General features: G+C 45.3%; 1 protein-coding gene across 1 annotated transcript in view; it reads left to right on the forward strand.

Annotated features, from left to right (window-relative positions):
* LOC127007971 (lysosomal-trafficking regulator-like) overlaps positions 1–22,265 on the forward strand; it is a 192,289-nt gene that overhangs the window by 58,295 nt on the left and 111,729 nt on the right. The window contains 3 exon segments of the mRNA XM_050879516.1: positions 5,191–5,354; positions 14,506–14,625; positions 14,849–15,045. Coding sequence (XP_050735473.1) covers positions 5,191–5,354; positions 14,506–14,625; positions 14,849–15,045 — 481 coding nt within the window.

The raw sequence follows: 22,265 nt of genomic DNA on the forward strand, positions 1-22,265 counted from the left end.
TTTTGCTGCCAGAACAGCTAGTAAACGTCCTCAGAAGATCAGCGGACGCTATTTTGCTGCCAGAACAGCTAGTAAACGTTCTTAGAAGATCAGCGGACGACATTTTGCTGCCAGAACAGCTAGTAACCGTCCTTAGAAGATCAGTGGACGCCATTTTGCTGCCAGAACAGCTAGTAAACGTTCTTAGAAGATCAGCGGACGACATTTTGCTGCCAGAACAGCTAGTAACCGTCCTTAGAAGATCATCGGACGACATTTTGCTGCCAGAACAGCTAGTAACCGTCCGTAGAAGATCAGCGGACGACATTTTGCTGCCAGAACAGCTAGTAACCGTCCGTAGAATATCAGTGGACGCCATTTTGCTGCCAGAACAGCTAGTAAACGTTCTTAGAAGATCAGCGGACGACATTTTGCTGCCAGAACAGCTAGTAACCGTCCTTAGAATATCAGCGGACGACATTTTGCTGCCAGAACAGCTAGTAACCGTCCTTAGAAGATAAGCGCACGCCATTTTGCTGCCAGAACAGCTGGTAAAAGTTCTTAGAAGATCAGCGGACGACATTTTGCTGCCAGTACAGTAATCCCTCGCCATATCGCGGTTCACTTATCGCGGTGTCGCTGTATCGCGGATTTTTAAATTATATCGTATCGCGGATTTTTCGCTATATCGCGGAATTTTGCGGTAAAATAAGCATTTTCAAGCCTAAAAAATGGAAACAATATAAATCAACTTAAGTAGGAACACACCTAAATAAGCACCTACGTCACCTACCTATTTTTTTTTTTCCGTCGCGGCCTATTGCGCCGTTAGTCTTTTTCCTGGTTCACTCCTCCCACACTTCCTTTCTTTCTTCTCCCTCTCCGTCCCCGTATTTTTCTCCTTCCTTCTCATTTCTTTCTTCTTTTCCTTTCACCTCTCTCCCAGTTTTTCTCTTACCCTCCCTACCTCTCTTTTAATCTCTTTCCCTTCCACTCACACCCTTTCTCTCCCCCTCTTTCCTCACCTTTACCTGACCCTCCTTACTCTCTCTTTTAATCTCTTTCTATCCCATTCACACCTTTTCTCTCCCCCTCTTTCCTCACCTTTACCTGACCATCCCTACCTGTCTCTTTTAATCTCTTTCCTTCCCACTCTTTCCTCACCTTTACCTGACCCTCCCTACCTCTCTCTTCTTTTCCTCCTTTCTCACACCCTCTTATCTTTAGTCTTATCTCTCACTCTATCACTCTTCCTCCCTTTCTCCTTCCCCATTAGATTATATGAACACACACACAACTCACACAGAAAGGGAAATGGGAAGGGTGTGTGGATGGAGGGTCAGAAGTGAGTCAGGTCATGCTCTGACCTGAGTCTCCCTTCTGCCACTCCCTCCCCACACCCCTCTCATTTCCCCTTCTGTGTGTGTGTGTGTGTGTGTGTTTACAACTAGGTAAACACACACACACACAGAAGGTGAAATGGGAAGGGTGTGGGGAGGGAGGGGCGGAAATGAGCGTCAGGTCATGTCATGACTGAAGTCCTGACCTGACTCTCCCTCAGGACCTCACCTGACTCTCCCTTAGGACCTGACATGACTCTCCCCTCTGTCCCTCCCTCCCCACACCCTTCTTGTTTTCATGCTCTTTATCTCTTCCTGTTTCCTCCACTACTTTTGCTTGTTCTCCCTTCTTACATGCTCTATCGGTATTTATTTCATGACTCACTCCGTCCCTCTCCTCCCTTTCCCCTTCCGTATTTACCTAATTGTGATATAAAGGAAGTGAGCTACGCTCATATCGTCCTTTCTCTGAGTATTCTTCCGCTCCGCCAACTAATTCCTGCGCGAAGTTCATATTTACGAAGCAAATGTCGAAAGTCGAAACAAGAATTAGAAAATCATTTATTGGGACCGCGTCGTAACAACGAAACATCGTAGGAAGTGTTTATAAGAGTGTGTGAAAGGTCAATAGGAGTGTGGGAAAGATTTGTAAGAGTGTGGGGAGGGTTTACAAAGCCTTGAAATATATATAAATAATAAAAAAATTATATAAGGTCGCTACTTCGCGGATTTTCGCCTATCGCAGGGGGTTCTGGAACCTAACCCCCGCGATAGATGAGGGATTGCTGTACAGCTAGTAAACGTCCTCAAGATCAGCGGACACCATTTTGCTGCCAGAACAGCTAGTAAACGTCCTTAGAAGATCAGCAGACACCACTTTGCTGCCAGAACAGCTAGTGAACATCCTCAAGATCAGCGGACGCCATTTTGCTGCCAGAACAGCTACTAAACGTCCTTAGAAGATCAGCAGACGCCATTTTGCTGCCAGAACAGCTCGTAAACGTCCTCAGAAGATCAACGGACGCTATTTTGCAGCTAAAACAGCTAGTAAACGTCCTCAGATGATCAGTCGACGCCATTTTGTTGCCAGTGAGACGCCATTACCATAGACGCGAGGTGCGCAAATGGCAAGACCACCTGCGCAAATGGTGGGATGATGGCCGCAAATTAAGGCCGCGTAAATGGTGAGTGCGCAAATGGTGAGGTTTTACTGTATATACCGTCGAGTCGCGTATGGCGCGGTTAATTGGTTTTGAGCAACAGCTGCACCATAGGAAACTGCGTCATTGGAATAACTAAACCTATGAAGAAAATACAATTTGGTTCTGGCCCTTGCCATTTTTGTTCGTTTTAGCCCGAGTGCACCGGTAGGCATTATCTACCTTTTGATGTTGCTCAGTCCGATCCCACGCTCACCACCTTATCCACTCGGCCACTGCCAACACCCACTTTTTCACTTAGTACGTATGGGAAAAACACAATTTGGTACTGGCTAGCCGCCATTTTATTCCACCTACGCTCACATACGTGGGCGAATCTTGCCCGTGGGTTTCCCAGCAGGCTTGGAAGCCATTGTGCAGCACGTGCGTGGTAAGCGAGCTGACTCCTTGCCATGCAGGGGCCGGGGGGTTAACTAAACGTGTACTCGTCAGGTCAGGACTGGGCAAAGTCTGTATACCAAGTCAAGTCATACGCAGCTTTGTGGGAGGAGACACGGCAGAGGCGTGGCTTATGCGTGACGTTGCTTAGAGCCAAACTAGAGAATGTAGAAACAGGGATTTAGAGAAAACGAAGAAAGGCAGACTAATTTAAATCAATCACTTCAACATGACCCCTCTCACAACCCACACCGCCGTTTGTAGGCATTGGAATTACAGTCACGCATAGCACAATAAAAAAGGCATATTTTTTCGTCAGTGGCTTGCCTGAATGCGCAGTGAAATAAGGCGAGAATGCACATCCAAAGTGCACACACGGCCTCAACTTTAGTCACCCGTGAACTGGCTTCTTTGACGTCATCCCGCTGCTCCACCCCAAACCGCCCCATGCGCATGCTGGTCACAGTTTTGAAGGCAGAGTGACTTGACTTGGTATATATAGACTTTGGGGACTGGGAACCAGCTGCGCCGCCGCCATATTCCGCCCAAGAAACGCCCAATCCCGCCCAACCATTTACTTTCCCCTCTAACCCGAAATCGTCTCTCTCTCTCTCTCTCTCTCTCTCTCTCTCTCTCTCTCTCTCTCTCTCTCTCTCTCTCTCTCTCTCTCGTTAGTTTTTTTTTATACACCGTGTCTCTGATTTCTTCCCTTTCGGACCAGGCAGCGAGAAAGACAAAAGAAAGGAAAGGCTCTGGGAACACCAATTTAGATTTTTAAAAGCCAGTTTGCCAGCAGGCTGATGTGCAGCAGCGGCCTGCTGTAGATTTTAGTAGGCTAGTTAGCCAGATTGATTTCTTTTTTGCCTGCCAGAATAGACTGTTGGGCCAGGTCCACTTTACATGAAAAAGGAGCAAAGGAGGGGGAAAAGATTGAGGGGAAGAGATGCGGAGCGGTCGGGGAGTGCATGACTGTGACTTGGAATTTGAGTGAGGGACGCGGCAGCCGACTGCAAACGTTCTTCTTGTCTACATCTATAAATTTTGGCAATATGATCATTCTGAGAGTGAGGATAATTTGTAACTTACTGAATACAAAAATGTGCAAAGAGAGAGAGAGAGAGAGAGAGAGAGAGAGAGAGAGAGAGAGAGAGAGAGAGAGAGAGAGAGAGGATAGAAATCCTCCCAAAAACCAACCCAACCACCACTATGAGATTTTCCCCCTCCGAAAAAAAAATCCAACCTGGCAACTCTGCGCTGTGAAGACCACAAACCACGTCATAGATGGTTTTACCCGCGTGATCTGAACATACAGTTCTGAAACCATATTGCATCATAGGAAACTGCGCCCTACGAATCCACGTCATAGGCGACTTGACTGTATTATGAACATTATTGGTGCCAGAACTATGTGTATTTACCTAGTTGTATTTACCTAGTTATAGTTTTACAGGGCCTGGGCTTTACGCTCATGTGGTCCCGCCTTCGTATCTATATTTATCCAACTTTTCCTTAAGGCTTTGCACACTCCTCACTGATACTACATCCTCACTTAGTCTGTTCAAAACATCTATACTTCTTTGCGGGAAGCTATATTTCTTTATGTCTCAAGCATCTTCCCTTCCTCAATTTTTTACTCTGTCCTCTTGTGTTCCTGGTGGTAATTCCTTCTTTTAGTAGTAACTCCTCGTTGTCTACTTCTTCCATTTTGCTCAATAATTTGTAGATTGGTATTAGGTCTCCCCTTTCTCTTCTTTGTTCTAGTGTTGGTAAGTCCATTTCCTTTAGTCTTTCCTCGTCTGTCAATCCCTCCAGCTCTGGAACCATTTTTGTTGCCATCCTTTGCATCCTTTCTAGTTTCTTTATGTGTTTCTTCTTATGGGGAGACCACACTGCCTCTGCATATTCAAACTTTGGTCTGATCATAGTGGTAATTAATTTTTTCATCATATCCTTGTCCATGTAGTGGAATGCTATTCCTATATTTCTCACCATGTTATACGTATCACCGAATATCCGATTAACATGACTCTTTGGCTGTTTATTATCTTGCATTATTACTCCCAGATCTCTCTCTTCATGTACTTTCTTTAATGTTTCACCATCTCCCATTTTATATGTCCATTTTGGTCTTCCTTTACTGTGTGTGTGCGTGCATGCGTATGTGGGGGGAGTTTCTTTTATAGAGTACAATATTATCTGACAATTAAATTCAATGAATAGTGAGTACTGTAATGAAATTACTGTAACAAATTGTTTATGGTGTTCTTCCCCAGCCTGCACAACATCTCTGACCAGCTCTTCCTGAGCCAGAGCCGCAGTTCCCCGGCATTGGGCTCTGAGGGCTCCAGGAAGGATGACAAGGTGTTGGCCCACTCAGAACTAGTTGACAGATTCAAAGTGCTCATACAAAAAGCAACAGACTTCTTGTTCATGTCAGGTATGTGTTGCACTGCTTCTCAAGGATCAAGTTCTCTTAGTACTATGCTGAGAGAGTTACATAGTGGAGTATCAAACCACACAGACCTTATGGTCTAGATTAGGTGATCTATTCCTAAAGCTAAGTAAAACTACATCAAATACCCACCATGAATGTTAAGTTGGAGGAAGGGCCTATTGAGTTACCATATTTGCCAGCAAATAGGTCATGTTTAAAAAAAATAATAATATTAATAAATAAAATACCCGTCTTGTGCACATGTATTACATATCAGATACCAAATACCTAAGGCAAAAGATACTTAGCTTAGCTTGGAGGTCAAACAAGCAGATGTAGTGCGGTAAGAACACATTGTTTCTAGCAGTGCTCAGTAAATAAAGTCGATGTCGTGTAGTTATTTGCTGAGCAGCTCACCAAATGAGTCTTTGTTGCACAGTCCCTGCTTTATGTCATTGATAAGTTCTTTATAATGGTGATGAAGTGAAACAGCATTTAACCCTTTCACTACGGCCGGACGAAAACGGCGCCCCGCCCCGTATCCGGGCTGGCCGCGCGCGCAAAATTTCAAATGTCGCTTCTAATTATAACAAGTTTTCAGCCATAATCTCAACATAATCATCATGTATTATATATAAAAACATGCAAATTTAAATGGTGCACATAAAGAAACATAAATTATTTGATAATTTTGAGATGTAAGCATAATTATACAAAGAAATTTGCGAGATTAGCATCTCTCTCTCTCTCTCTCTCTCTCTCTCTCTCTCTCTCTCTCTCTCTCTCTCTCTCTCTCTCTCTCTCTCTCTCTCTCTCTCTCTCTCACACACACACACACACACACACACACACACACACACACATAGAAACGAAGGGAAGGGACGAGGAACAGCAAGCTCAAACTTGTTGACGAGGCGCCTCCTCTCTCTCTCTCTCTCTCTCTCTCTCTCTCTCTCTCTCTCTCTCTCTCTCTCTCTCTCTCTCTCTCTCTCACACACACACACACACACACACACACAAATTCAACGCTCCCACAAGAGAAAATAGATAAGAGTAGCCAAAAGAGAGGTCAATTTCGGATGGAGAGGTGTCTTGATACACTCTTCTTGAAAGAAGACAAGTCATAGGCGGGAGGAAATACAGACGAAGGAAGACAGTTCCAGAGTTTACCTGTGTAAGGGATGAAAGAGTGAAGATGCTGGTTAACTCTTGCATAAGGGGTTTTGACAGTATAGGGATGGGCAGAGTGGACAGTCAAGTGCAGCAGGGCTGCGGGAGGGGGGGAGGCATGCAGTTAGCAAGTTCAGAAGAGCAGTCAGCATGAAAATATCGATAGAAGATAGAAAGAGAGGCAACATGGCGGCGGAATTTAAGAGGTAGAAGACTATCAGTAAGAGGAGGAGAGCTGATGAGACGAAGAGCCTTAGACTCCACTCTGTCCAGGAGAGCTGTGTGAGTGGAGCCCCCCCACACGTGAGATGCATACTCTATACGAGGGCGGACAAGGCCCCTATAAATGGAAAGCATTTGTGTGGGGGAGAAGTTTAATGAAGAGATTTTCTATTCTCTTTTTCTATTACTCTCTTGGTCCCATACGTCCTCTGCGTGTATTGAAGCACATGAGAAATTAATCACAAGGAGAGGGTATTCCCCGGCTGCCTGGGATTGAACCCACAACCAGCGTGACGGGAGAGCCACTCCTTACTGAGTCGGCCAAAGAGGTACCCCACTGGCTAAGTGGGTTATGGGAGGCTCATTCATCAGGCATAGTCGCCGCACTACAGAAGAACTGATGGAGATGATACAGAACACCCAACCTCGAGGAAGCTGATTTAGTGAGAGAAGAGATGTGATGTTTCCAGTTGAGATTTTGAGCTAAGGATAGACCAAGGATATTTAGTGTTGAAGAAGGTGACAGCTGAGTGTTATTGAAGAATAGGGGATAGGTGTTTGGAAGATTGTGTTGAGTTGATAGGTTGAGAAATTGGGTTTCTGAGGCATTGAAGGACACAAGGTTCCTTTTACCCCAATCGGAAATGATAGCAAGGTCTGAGGTTAAGCATTCAGCAGCCTCCAGTCTGAAGTCATGTACTTCCTGTTGAATAATGCAGAGTGGAGTCACCAGCATATGAGTGGATAGGACAGTTTGTTATGGAGAGAAGATCATTGATGAATAACAGGAAGAGAGTGGGTGATGACAGAATCCTGTGGAACACCACTGTTATTAGGTTTAGGGGAAGAACAGTGACCGTCTACTACCGCAGAGATAGAACGGCCAGAAAGGAAACTGGAGATAAAGAAACAGAGAGAGGGATAGAATCCGGAAGAGGGCAGTTTAGAAAGCAAAGACTTGTGCCAGACTCTATCGAAAGCTTTCTATATGTCTAGCGCAACTGAGAAAGTTTCACCAAAACAGCTAAGAGAGGATGACCAAGAGTCAGTTAAGAGAGCAAGAAGATCACCATACTGGCGATCAGATAGAAGGTCAGAAGTGGAAAGGTGCTTTTGAATCTTCTGGTTAAGGATTGATTCAAAAGCTTTAGATAGGTAGGAAAGTAAAGCTATAGGGCGGTAGTTTAAGGGATTGGAACGGTCACCCTTCTTAGGCACAGGCTGTATGAAGGCGTACTTCCAGCAGGAAGGAAAGGTAGATGTTTATAGGCAGAGGCGAAAGTGTTTGACCGGACAGGGTGTCAGTGCAGAGGCACAGTTTTTGAGGACAATAGGAGGCACTCCATCAGATCCATAAGCCTTCTGAGAGTTGAGGCCAAAGAGGGCATAGAAAACATCATTTCTAAGAATCTTAATAACAGGCATAAAGGAGTCAGAGGGGGGATGATTAGGAGGAATATACCCAGAATCATTCAGAGTGGAGTTTTTACAGAAAGTTTGAGAAAAAAGTTCAGCCTTAGAGATAGATGAGATGGCGGTGCTGCCATCAGGGTTAAGGAGTGAAGGGAAAGATGAAGTGAAATTGGAGATGTTTTTGGCTAGATGCCCGAAATCCTGGGAAGAATAAGAAAAAACAAGGTTTTGACATTTTCTATTAATGAAAGATGTCTTGGTAAGTCAAGGAATAGATTTGGCACGATTCCGGGCGGAAATGTAAAGAGCATAGTTAGCGGGCGTTCAAAGGCTCTGGTACCTTTTGTGAGCTGCCTCCCTGTCTATGACAGCACGAAAACAAGCGTGATTAGAGAAAGTACATGGAATGTATGCCTCCATTCTTGAGACAATCACCTCTGTGATGTGCTGGGCACACACAGAGGGGTCTCGCTCCTGGAAGCAGTAATCATCCCACGGGAAATCGGAAAAGTACATCCTCAGGTCGTCCCACCGAACTGAAGCAAAATGCCAGAAGTATCGCCTCTTCGGTGGGTCCAGAGGGTGTACAGGAGCAATAGGATAGGATACAGAAATAAGGTTGTGATCGGAGGAGCCCAACGGAGAGAACAGTTTGACAGAGTAAGCAGAAGGGTTCGAGGTAAGGAAGAGGTCTAGAATGTTGGGTCTGTCTCCAAGACAGTCGGGAATATGTGTAGGGTGCTGAACCAACTGCTCTAGATCACTGAGGAGAGCAAAGTTGTAGGCTTGTTCACCAGGCTGGTCAGTGAAAGAGGATGAAAGCCAAAGCTGGTGGTGAACATTGAAATCTCCTAGGATGGAGATTTCAGTGAAGGGAGAGTGGGTCAAGATGGTGGAAAATTCTGAAGAGTCAAGGTCATTGGCACAAGAACAAGTGATGTCGCCGCGCACGTTGGCGTAACATCCAGCTTTGGATTGAAATTTCGGATCTGGATCTGGATCTGGATCTGGATTTATGATGCACAGGGCACCCGCACAGGTGCATAACACGCATATTTGTGTTGGCTGTTGGGGGGACAGGGGAGCCGAGTGTGCAGGGGAGGGAAGTGAATCAGTGTAATTGTTAGTGCTGGTGTGTTGTGGTGACAAGTGAGTGTGTATTTGTTTTCTGTGCAAACACCATGCCGCCGACACTCAACATCACCATCACCATCATCAGCTGCTCAAGCCCAGCACGCGGTTGGGCTGCTCTCACACATGCGCCTGGCTGCCCGGATCCCACTCACAATGCTTCCCGTGGCCAATGGAAAGGCCCAGGGGGTGGGTCAGAGTGAGAATGGGAGTCAGGGACCACAACAAGGTGTGAAAAAACCCAGTTTTAGCAGCCTTTTCCTTTTCCTTTTGGATCATATCGCAATTTCATTTTCAATAAAAATTGAATTTTGGGGGCCCGGACGGGTGGCCAAGCGAAAGATGTCGACGGTTTTCAATTTTCCCCATAAGAATAATGGTTCAAAGTTTGCAATTTCAACGTTTGTGACCTGCAACATCGACCTATTTATCGCAAACTTGGAGACCGTACTGTATATCGTTTTTCATTTTTTAGGCTAGAAAATGCTTTTTTTACTGCAAAAATATTTGAAATAATAAATATATAAAAATACCTATAAACCGCAAAATCAAAATACCTATAAACCACAAAATCCCGCGATATAGCGAAAAATCCGCGATACGATACAATTTAAAAATCCGCGATACAGCAAGACCGCGATAAGTGAACCACGATATGGCGAGGGATTACTGTAATGAACTTTTTTAGTTATTTTTACTGACTGGAATAGGAGGCTGTTTGTCTCTATCTAGAAAAGGGAAGGGAACCTACAGGACTGCAACAATTGCCATGGCATTACACTTCTTAGTTTGCCAGGCAAAGTTCTTGCTCATCTGCTGCTGATGCAAATTCAACCTCATCTGCTAAAGTTTCAGAGACCTGAGCAATCTGGGTCCATATTCAGTATGTCAACAATTGACAGATCCTAGCACTTCGCATCTTTGTGGAACACTAACTTGAGTTTCATCAGGGGCTACATGCAAGGGCAACACCACCTGGATGAGGCGAACGACATGCACACGCTCGCTGCTCGTCCGCATCAAGCCGTTCGATGCCTCAGATGAACAAACCACTGAGGCCTCTTAACCCACTGTGGGAGGCGACTTGGTGGGTGGCCAGCGCATTCCTTGTCAGACAGAAGCTGAGCCTCGTCCTGAACACTTGATTCTGCTCTGGCTCCAGCTCTGCTCTCATTCGGGTTTCCTCAGAACCGTGGGCTTGTTCTGGGTTCCCTTACCTCTCTCCTCTCCACGCCCTGACTCCCGTTACTGCCGTGACCCTGACGCCCCTTCTCCTGCACCTCCCTCGTCCACCACGTCTACACAACTTCAAGGACGAAGCTGTACTGCCTCGTCCCTGCCACATCTAGGACGTGGGATGCAAGAAAAGGAAGAAGCTGTGCAAAGGTTCATCGCTGAGTCCGGCGTGCTGAAGGTCCCCGTCGGAGACTTCCAGTTTTGTGAGGCTGTTTGGGGTTGTTTACTTTCTATAAAGTAAATTGGTGTGTAACCATTTCTCTTGTTTTGTGTTCATACAAGGGAAATGGTTAGACACCAATTTACTTTATAGAAAGTACAGTAATCCCTCGCCATATTGCGGTTCACTTATCGTGGTCTCGCTATATCGCGGATTTTTAAATTGTAAATATTTAGTTTTGTATCGCGGATTTTTTGCTATATCGCAGGATTTTGCGGTATAGAGGTATTTTAATATATTTATTCATTTACTTATTTTGCAGTAAAAGAAGCATTTTCTATCCTAAAAAATTGTAAACAATAAAAAAAAATTAAGAAAATATTAATACGAACATATTAAAAGAATATTAAATTGAAATAAAATACGTAGCGTACAACAGATGAATAGACAAAGACTCGGACGTATGTAAAATACAGCTACGGCTGCTTCCGCTTGAGTTAGTTTGCCCACGTGTGATCGTACACGGCATACTATTGGCTGATGGATGGGAGGCGACCAACCAGAGCACTGTGTTCTTTATCCTGGGCGCTGATTGGCTCAGCGACCGTAGCATTTGTTAGTTCGTGAGTGGTTAGCTCGGAGACAAAGGGAGAGTGTGTTACAGCTTGGTACCGTTAAATGCTCGAGAACTTGGCAGTGAGGACCCAGACAGGATGAGGCAATGACTGCACTTGAACAAGACTCAAGTCCTAAACTTGCTCAACATGATTACTACAAGCTTATCTAGTTTCATGAACTCTTTGCGGTACTGGAATAAACACATGAAGAGCTACTGAACTGAACAGCTGATACGCTCTTCTTCTTCTTGTGACCACAACTTACCGACCACACGAGTAACCGACATGTTGGTGACTGAGATTCTGACTAGAATTTCGATGAATTTCCCGTGAAATGTAGCCTACTTTGAATTTCTTGAGAAACTAGTGGTTGGGTGACCTTGTTCACATGGGCTGAGGCGAGATTCACAGAGATATGCGTGCTTATATAAATAATATATATAAAATATAATACATAAAGTATATAAATAATAAAATAAATATAAGGTCGCTACTTCGCGGATTTTCGCCTATCGCGGGGGTCTCTGGAACCTAACCCCCGCGATAAACGACGATTTACTGTAAACACAAAACTGGAAGTATCCAACAGGGACCTTCAACACGCCGGACTCAACGATGAACCTTCGCACGGCTTCTTCCTCTTCTTGCGTCCTGCGTCCTAGTTGTGGCAGGGACGAGGCACCACAGCTTCGTCCTCTAAGTGGTGTAGACGTGGTGGACGAGGGAGGTGCAAGAAGAGGAAGAAGCCGTGCAAAGGATCATCGCTGAGTCCGGCGTGCTGAAGCTTTCCCGTTGGAGACTTCCAGTTTTGTGAGGCTGTTTGGGGTTGTTTACTTTTTATAAAATAAATTGGTGTCTAACCATTTATCTTGTTTTGTGTTCATACCTTCCGATTGCAGCACCCGACTTGGAACCTTGACATGTGGCGACCTCGCCAGGATTGGGTCAACTGCTAATCGGAAGGTTTGTCTTGTTAAGTTGCCTTTGCGCGCCACTTGCTGTCTGCGGCCCGGAGTGAGTGTGTTTAATCCTTCACCGTTCTTTTTGTGGCTGTTGTACGCCCACGGTAGGGTTTATTGGTGCTGCCATAGCACATTTTTTCAGACCTTGTGCTGAGAAATTGTTTACCCGATCACTCGTTGAGTACTAGGTGTGGCAGTGACAAGGCAGTACAGCTTCGTCTTTGAAGTGGTGTAGACGTGGTGGACGAGGGACGAGGCGCAGGAGGAAAAGGGGCGTCAGGGTCACGGCAGTACCGGGAGTCCGGGCATAGAGAGGAGCGAGGTAAGGGCACCCAGAACAAGCCTACGGTTCTGAGGAAACCCGAATGAGAGCAGAGCTGGAGCCAGAGCAGAATTAAGTGTTCAGGACGAGGCTCAGCTTTTGTCTCACGAGGAATGCGCTGGCCACCCACCAAGTCGCCTCCCACAGCGGGTTAAGAGGCCTCGATGGTTTGTTCATCCGAGGCGTCGAACGGCTCCATGCGGACGAGCAGGTGAACGTGTGCAGGTCGTTCACCTCGCCTCGGTGGTTTGTTCGTCCTAGGCGTCGAACGGCTTGAGGCGGACAAGCAGCGAGCGTGTGTATTTCATTTGCCTCGTCCAGGTGGTAGTTGCCCTCACACTATTTGCAGCCTCTGACGCTCTCAAGAAAGCCTTTGACTGTGTATCATGAGGTTGTCTGGGACATTTTGTGAATCTGTGGGATTCCTGCAAGGATTTTTGACCTGATAATTGACCTTTACTCTGGGATCGAGAGTGTCATGAAGTATGGGGGAGGTGTTTCCAGCTTCTTCCTTCTTAATTCTCAAGTGAGGCAAGAGTGCATCCTTGTTCCATCTTTTTTCAATACATGCATGAACTAGGTATTAGGCAAAATTACTGACCAAAGTCGTTGTGTAGCATATGTCAACATCATCAAGGTCACTGACCTTGTTTTTGCTGATGATGCTGTACTTCTCGCAAAATGTTAGAGATCCTGGTGATGGCTCTTGAAGTACTGCATGAGGAGGGGAAGGCACTGGAACCAAAGGTCTCCTGGGCCCAAACCAAGGTCCAGTTGTTAGGAGGTTTACTAGATGATACAGTTCAGACTGTTAATGCATGTGGTGAGAACATTGAGGTTACCAAAAGTTTCACATACCATGGTAGCATGGTGCATAGTAATGGTGGATCTTACCAGGAAGACACTCAACGGATTGGTCTGAGCCACTGTGTTATGGACTCACTCAACATGAGTATATGGCATTGTTGATATCTATACAAGCAGACAGAGATTCAAATCTTTTAGTCACTTTTGCTCCCTGTCTTACTGTATGGCCTTGAGACATGGAGACTGAATAGAGACTTGAGAGGTGTGTCAATTCCTTTGGCACCAGGTGCCTTTGTAGGATCATGGGGTATTGCTGGAATGACTTTGTGTCAAACCAGTGGCTTTATGATGAAACTGAATCAAAGACGAGTCCATGAACACTAACTCTAACCATATAGGCATGTGGCCAGTCACCTGGACCTTAGTCCTGCTTATAGGGTTGTTTCTGTGCGAGACGATCATGAGTGGAGGAGACGAAGGATATGTCCACGCAACTCATTCCTAGGACAAGTCGATCTATCCTTGAAGGGACTTAGATCGGGAAGGATAGCTATGTGGAGGCTTGCCAGTGTTGACCGTCTGAGGTGGAGTCAGTGGGTGAATGAAACAATGCACCTCCTGAGGTATGCTCCCTGTTAGTTAGTTAGTTAGTTAGCTCAGTACATACTTTATTTACATGCACCAAGTTCTGTTTTCCCCTTCAAAACTAATTTAAAATAATTGAAAATAAATTATGAGGAAACAGTAAAGAAAAAATCTCAAAATATCCTTGTAAAAGAGGGTGCATATTATATGAGTAAGAAGATGTGTCCTATATGCCAATAAATATGGTAGACTTTAGATTCATCAGTTGTATTGCCCTGTATCACTGAAACTGGGAGATCATTCATTCTCATACAACTTTGTTGAAAATTGGTGCAGTCTTTAAACCTAAGTGGAATATAAAATGGCCACTGAGATGTTGCATTTCTGCCTTTGCAAATTTAAGGTAAAGGAATTGGCAGTTGAGTTTATTTTTTATATTTTTTTTGTTCCACTGAAGCACTGAAGAGAGAGAGAGAGAGAGAGTATTATCAGGGAAGATACTAATAATGCCTTTTATGACACCCAATAGCTTGGTCATCAGTGGAGTCTGTGGCATGTGCCTTGCCGTCTGCCTCAGCCTCTGAGACCTTCAGCCTCTTCCTGCTAGATTTGTTGCTGTCTGCTGCTGCTACCATCACCCAGCGCAAAGGTTCTGATCAGATCTATCATTGTTTGGGGAGCACACTAAATGATACTTGTTGAGGGGAAGATAAAAAAGTAAAAGAAAAGCAGAGGATTTGATTTTTTTTTTTTTTTTTTTTGTAGTTTTCAAGTTAATGCTTGAATCAGAGTGAAAGTAAGAAGGTTATTTCACTTTAACTCATGCACTCCCTAAGCAAGGAAGTCATATGAGGTGTGTTTGTGTTGGACAGGTAACAGTGAGCGGTGTGGGTGGGAGCGTGTGCTGTGGGGCTGCCAAGACATCTTGCGCCTACACCTCAACCACCTCTTGGCCCTCATCACCTCCCCACGCACCCACCTGCAGACTCGTGTGAGGGCAGCACAAGCACTTTCCAGGCACCCTCGACTTCATCCTATCATCAACTGCACTTCTAAGGCAAACCCTCAGGTGAGTACACTTTGGTGTCAAAGGTCAATACCTTTTTTTTTTTTTTTTTTTTTTTTTTTTTTTTAAGAAAATCAACCTTGTTTCAAAGATATCACTAGTTTTTTTAGGGTTATTTTTTTTTAAGTATGTAAATATAATTGACAGATTATAAAGCATCACTTGAAAGATGTTACCTAGTACATGCAACCCCCATGATTTGACAAAGTTGCGTTCCAATGAAAATAGAATAGTGACATGTCAAATAATGAACCAGTTTTCCCTGGAAATAGGGGAGGGGCATGTTACATTCCTGAGTACCTCCTTGACCCAAGAATTTTTTTTTAAATTATAAAAATCATAGGTTTCCTATGATGCAGTATGGTTTCAGAACCGTATGTTCAGATCACGTGGGTAAAACCATCTATGACGCGATTCGTGGTCTCCCCTGTGGTGCATTTGAGAGAACGATTCGGGGCGCCCGGACCGCCCCGGGTCCTCTCAAACACGTGACGCCGCAGCCCAAGCTCAGGAGGATCAGCGGACGCCATTTTGCTGCCAGAACAGCTAGTAAACGTCCTCACGAAGATCAGCGGACGTCATTTTGCTGCCAGTGAGACGCCGTTACCATACCAACAAAGAGGCTTAACTGAGAGGCGCACAAAAGCATTTGATAGAGGGGTCCGGGTAGTCTTGGCGCCCGGGGCGGCCCGAGTTGCTTTCTCAAAAGCACCCCAATGTTGCGTTTGAGAGAGCAACTCAGGCTGCACAGACCGATCTGTGTGCTCTCAAACCTGTGACGCCACAGCACGAGTTGTCAATTCGGACCCCTCGCTGCAGCTCAGTTTGGAGAGGTGGAGCGCCTCCATGCTGTGATGACATCATCAGCAAATATGGCGGCCCAAACAAACACATATAAGTGCTTCCATTGAATTTCACCTCTCTGTGCCACCATAACCACTGCAGCTTCCTTTTCATCCTCTGTTGCAAGGAGCTCGTCGGCCAGAACAGCTTGTGATGGATGTTTAAACGTCGTCAAGAAGATCAACGGACGCCATTTTGCTGCTAGAACAGCTAGAGAGAGAGCAGCGGACGCCATTTTCCTGCCAGTGAGACGCCACTACCATAGCAGTGACGTCAAATAATGCCTACCGGTGCACTCGGGCTAGAACGAACGAAAAAAAAAGGGGTGTGTGTGTGGGGCAAAAGGGCAAGGGCCAGAACCAAATTGTATTTTCTCCATAGGTTTAGTTATTCCTATGACGCGGTTTCCTATGGCACGGCCATTACTCAGAAACAATTAACCGCGCCATACGCGACTCGACTGTATTTGTTTATTTTATACCTTTAACCCCTGAAGGGTGGGGGTGTAATGTGAAATCAGTTCTCCCCATACGGCAATGTTCTGACATTTTTCCAAAAATTGCTTACTTTCCATTATCAATTTCAAGGCTTTCCCGAAGCTAGTAGCTTTGAATTGATGAGCATTTGCTTTATCCATCCTTCCTAAAGTCTCTACGTCATGTGGTGTTTCCATGGTGATGTGAAGAAGTACAGTAACTTTTAGCTCAGCATGTGTGTGTTCGCAGCGCTGCGTAGGTTGTGCTTGGCGCGGTGTAGCTAACGGACCTCCCCCTCCATGCACTTGACCCCACTACAAACCCCCTTCATTACCCTCATTTCCTTAACTTGATAACCCTAAAGAGTGGTAGGATGCATCCTCAGGGGCCTTAGTATCACTTCCACCATCACCGTAATGAGATTGATCTACAGAATGGCCACCAAAGCAAGGTTGCACAATAAGAGGGGCTCAGCCTTCCTTCTATCTTGATTTTAGTAAAGCGTTTGACAAAGTTCCTCACCAACGACTGTTGCTTAAATTACAGGCTCACGGAGTAGAGGGTAAAGTTTTGAACTGGGTCAAGGAGTGGCTTAGCAATAGGAAGCAAAGAGTGCAAATCAATGGTAAAAGATCTGACTGGGGATGTGTTACGAGTGGGGTCCCACAAGGTTCGGTATTAGGTCCACTTTTGTTTATTATTTATATCAATGACTCAGATACAGGAATTAGTAGTGATGTCAGTAAGTTTGCAGATGATACCAAGATTGGTGGAGTAATTGAGTCGGATCAGGACACTAGTATTCTCCAGGATGAACTAAACAGATTGTATGACTGGGCAGATAAATGGCAGATGGAGTTCAGTGTAGGGAAGTGCAGTATTCTGAGTGTAGGTTGGAACAACCCCTCTCACAACTATTGCTTAAATGACACTCTCATAAGCAGGTCTGGGTGCGAGAGAGATTTAGGGGTCTTAGTGAGCTCTGATCTCCGTCCAAGGGCACAATGCATTCAAGCTAGAAATCGAGCAAATAGGGTACTGAGATTTATTTCAAGGAGTGTAAGCAACAGAAGCGCCGAAGTCTTCCTCAAACTATATTTAGCATTAATTAGACCTCATCTTGACTATGCGGTTCAGTTCTGGTCACCTTACTATCGAATGGATATCAAAATGTTAGAATCAGTGCAGAGGAGGATGACTAAGATGATTCAGGGGTTGAGAAACTTGCCATACGAGGAAAGACTCAAACAGTTAAACTTGCATTCTCTAGAAAGGCGAAGGGTGCGTGGAGACATGATCGAGGTTTATAAATGGATGAAGGGCTTTAATAAGGGAGATATTCATAAGGTTTTGTTGGTAAGAGAACCAGGTAGGACACGAAGTAATGGGTTTAAACTGGATAAATTCAGATTCAACATGGACATAGGCAAAAATTGGTTTACTAACAGGGTTGTGGATGAGTGGAATAGGCTTAGCAGTCATGTGGTGAGTGTCAATACAATTGTCACATTCAAAAATAGATTAGATAGATTCATGGACAGCAATATTAGGTGGGGTTAGATACACGGGAGCTTTGGTTCAAAGGAGCTGCTTTGTACAGGCCTACCTGCCTCTTGCAGACTCCTACGTTCTTATGTTCTTATGTCCTTATAAGACAAGGGGTTGGAGTTCAATGCTGTTGCTATCACTGTCTTCACCACTAACACTACTTTTGAAGCTTGAAGAAGTCACTTTCAGCTCTCCCAATTGAGCTTACACTGAGAGCTCTTTTGGGAGTAAGAGGAGGCATATGAAGAGTCGAGATTGCTGTCTGTGGACACTCGGGCGTGGAATCAGATGAGGAAGATACAAAAAACTTTCCTCCTGCCATTGTTACAGTCACAGAAACACTGAAAATGGCATAGAAGAGTTGTGAGGCAGCCTAGGAGTTACGCTGACCTATAAATCCCCACGCAAACTTCAAAATTACGGCGGAAAAAGGCAGACCAGAAAAACTTGTCACCCGCTCTTAACCTGGCAACCGGAAATACCCATCACCCGCCCTTAAGGGGTTAATTTGTTAAACAGAGGGAATGTTTCAATGTTCTTTATTTGTAACACAACAAATAGTGGAAAAAATACAGTTTATCCATACTACCTTACTGGTGGGTTGCTCTGCTGACGAAGGAAGAGGGGCAGGGGCAGTTGAACCCACCATATTTACCATTTTGTCATTTAACAAGAACAACACACATAAAACTAGTTGCAATCATGAACTCTACAATGCATAGAGAAATTTTCCTGAGCTTCTTAATGTCATTGTATTTGACAGAAATGCCTATGACCTTTATTTTTTTAATTAACAAGACATCACGCCACTTAGTTGTTGCTGAGTTCAAGTCATAGACAGAAGGAAATACAAATGAAGGAAGACTTCCAGAGTTAACCACCAAAAGGATAAAAGAATGAACTAACTAACTAACATGGAACATATGCCAGGGGGTGCATCACTTCTTTCACTCGCTGCCTCCACCCCCGACGGACTTACCCTTTACCCTTCCCATTCCAAGCCACTCTGCAAGATCAATCAGTTTGCCCCAGCCATGAATTACTTGAATATCCCCTTGATCTCCAATACTCATGGTTGTCTCATACATAAACAACTCTATAAACAGGATCGATGTTTAGGAAGTGTGCCACATGCCGTGTAGCCAGAGTTGGATGGACTAATCTAGTAATAGTCCTCGATTCAGTTTCATGAAGTAGTCGCTGGTTCAGCATAAAGTCATCCCAGCAATACCCCATAATCCTGTGAAGGCACTTGATACCACAGGCATCGACACTTCTCTTTGTCACTATTCAGTCTCCATGTCTCATAGCCATTCAGGGAGACAGGGAGCACAAGCAATTTAAAGATTCAAATTTTTGTCAGCCTGCATAGATATCAACAATGCCATATACTCATGTTGAGCAAGTCCATAACACTATGGACTAGGCTAATCTGTCATGATTTCCTGGTAAGACCCACCATTGTCAAGCACTGCCCTAGCAAGGTATGTGAAACTTATGGTGACTTCAATATAGTCACAACATACGTCAAAAGGCCTAAGAATGGCAGGGGAGTGCAGCGGGACCGTGGGATGGGTGGAGGCTTGCAGTTATCAGGTTCAGAAGAGCAGACAATATGAAAATATCAATAGAAGGAAGAAAGAGAGGCTGAATTTCAGTTGTAGAAGAGTCTCAGTAAGAAGAGGGAAGTTGACAAGATGAAGAGTCTTTGACATTATTCTGTCCAAAAGAGCTGTGTGTGTGGACCCCCCCCCCCAAACATTAGATGCATACTCCATTCAAGAGCAGACAAGGCCCTTGCATATGGACAGCATCTGAGAGGGGAAAAAAATGGTGGAGACAGTTCAGAATGCCCCCTGATCTTAAGATCAATTCATGAACCCTACAAAATAAGAAAACCCATTTATCATATATACAGCAAAAATACCAAAACAAAAGATAACACCACATTCATCCCAAAACGCGTTCAAGGTATATTACTTTACTCCTCCTCCACATCACTTCCCATTTTATAATTCCGCATCCATGCTGGTCGTCGTCGTCTCTCTCTCTGCGATCACCTTGGTACACTTTCAACGTCTTCAACCTCTTGTTCATCTTCAGTACTTGCCTCTTGACTCTCGTGTTCTTCACTACTCTCCGATGGAAGTATCACTCTTCTTACATCTAAGATGTGGCGAGGAATCCCATCAACGCTGAGGCTGTTACGAGAGTGCACATCCGTCACCGTGCCTTTTCTCCACTGTGATGTACACTTTGCATCCGGGGGCTTCACCCAAACCTTTTCTCCATTGTTGATGGTAGCAGCGCCTTTTGCCTCCCCTGTCGGAATCTTGCAAGGATGTCGCCATTCGTAGCAAAAAACAGCTCTTTGTGGCACTGTCGTTTCATCCACACCTGACCTGGGGGCCATGTTGTACCAGAACACAGCCTCCATCGGCGTAATCTGCCCTCTCTCTGCCAAGGCCTTGATCGTTTGGTGATGTCTCTCAACTATTCCATTCCCGCTAGATCTATATGCAGCTCGGAAGTAGCGTTTAACATTCCACTTATCCAACATTTCTTTCAGCACACGTGACCTAAAAGCAGTACCATTATCCATTAGTACTTCCTCAACTGGACCCCTCTCAAGGAAAATCTCGTTCATTACTCTTGCAATTTCCTCTGCATTCTCTGCACACAGCTCCCTCCAAATGGCCACTCGTCCAGGTCCACAGTCCACCATAGACAAGTACAACTGATGCCGGTAGTGTGTCGCATCTACTACTAACCTCTTCCAGTCACTCTCCAAACTTACCCTTCCAGGTTCGTGCACCACTGGCGCAGGATCTATTACCTGACACCTGTCACACTGCCTCACCACCTGCTTCACTTTCTCGCTTGTGACCTCCGGGTCGACTCTCCTCGCCACAAATAGCGTCCTGTCAACTCCCATGTGGTGCATCTGATGAAGCTCTTTTACACTTGGCACCCCAACACAGCACAACTCCTTCTCGTCCCCCTCCTCCTTTGGCACCCCTATCCAAGCCTTCTTCACTCTTGTCAGAGCATCTGCCTCGTTTTTCTCCAACAGGACAAACACTACATCCAACTTCAGGCTGCCCACCTCCACCAACTCCTGCAAGATCCCCAGCCGTCGCTTCACAATCATTTCAGAGGCCCCCTTCGTTCAAATTCGTTTCTATGCCGTCACTATTGACCTCAACCATCCAACCACTGTCGATGAGTCAGTGCGAACTTCGACCTCCCTCAGGCCTCGCTTCACTGCCAGGTTGACTCCCTTAAGCACTGCATCCAATTCGGCAACATTGATGTGTCCAAAGTCTCCTTTTTTTCTCAACCAGGGTGCATCTTCAACTTCTATGTCATCGATTTCCAACATCACTCCTGTCACAATACTACTAGCATCACACCATACAACCCCTTTCTCTGGCTTTGGTGCATACCATCTCCCTCTCACTAGGTCTTCTCGCCGCACTCTCTCCACAGTATCTTTCATCATCTCTACCGTCTCTTGTCCAACTTTATCATCCCATCTCATCTCTTCCGCTCTCCTCTTGATGAAGCTACATGCAACACGAAGCCATCCTGCAATGGGGTAGTGGCCCACCAACCTCCCACAAGCTGAGAACAGCTCTCTCCTGCTCAGCTCTTCTTCCACCTCTGGAAGCTCATTCCCTCTCTGGAAGATTAACTCTCCTGATTTATCCCTCCTCAGTCTCAAACCTAGTGCTGCTCCTCCTTCCAGTGGCTCAGGTAATTTCATGGCCAGACCAAACTTTGCCAGATGCTCTACCATTTTAGCCGCTGTCACCACAGTCTCATCCACCAAAATGTCATCAATATATGAACTTGTGCCAGCTTCCACGTCCTTCCTCTTTTTTTGCACTGTTTTGAGTATCCTTGTCATAATTCTTGGGGGGCAGTTCAACCCGAAACCCAACCTTGTTAAACAGTATGTTTTTCCATTGTACTTCACCAGCTGATACCTCCAAAATTCTGCCGCCACATGTACTTGTAGATAAGCAGACTTCAAATCTACGATGGTCGAGGCCCCACTCATCTGTCTCCACTTCCTGAGTGTCTCTCCACACACGTCGGTGACATCATCGCCGGTATGGCACGTCACATAGTTATTAAGCTCTCTAGAGTCCAGCACTGGCCTAACTTTATTCTTCGCAGGTTGTATCACTGCCACCAACGGTAGTACTCCCTCCTCGACTCCTTCCCACGGTACCAGAATACCCTCGTCGATCCACCTATCTACCTCTCCGTCAAACTCTTCTTTCATGCTTCTCTTCAACGAGCGTTCATAGCAGCCAACGCGATTTTTCAGAACAGGCGTTTCCCCTTTCC

This window comes from Eriocheir sinensis, chromosome 36, assembly GCF_024679095.1.
Source record: "Eriocheir sinensis breed Jianghai 21 chromosome 36, ASM2467909v1, whole genome shotgun sequence".
NCBI classification, from domain to species: Eukaryota; Metazoa; Arthropoda; class Malacostraca; order Decapoda; family Varunidae; genus Eriocheir; species Eriocheir sinensis.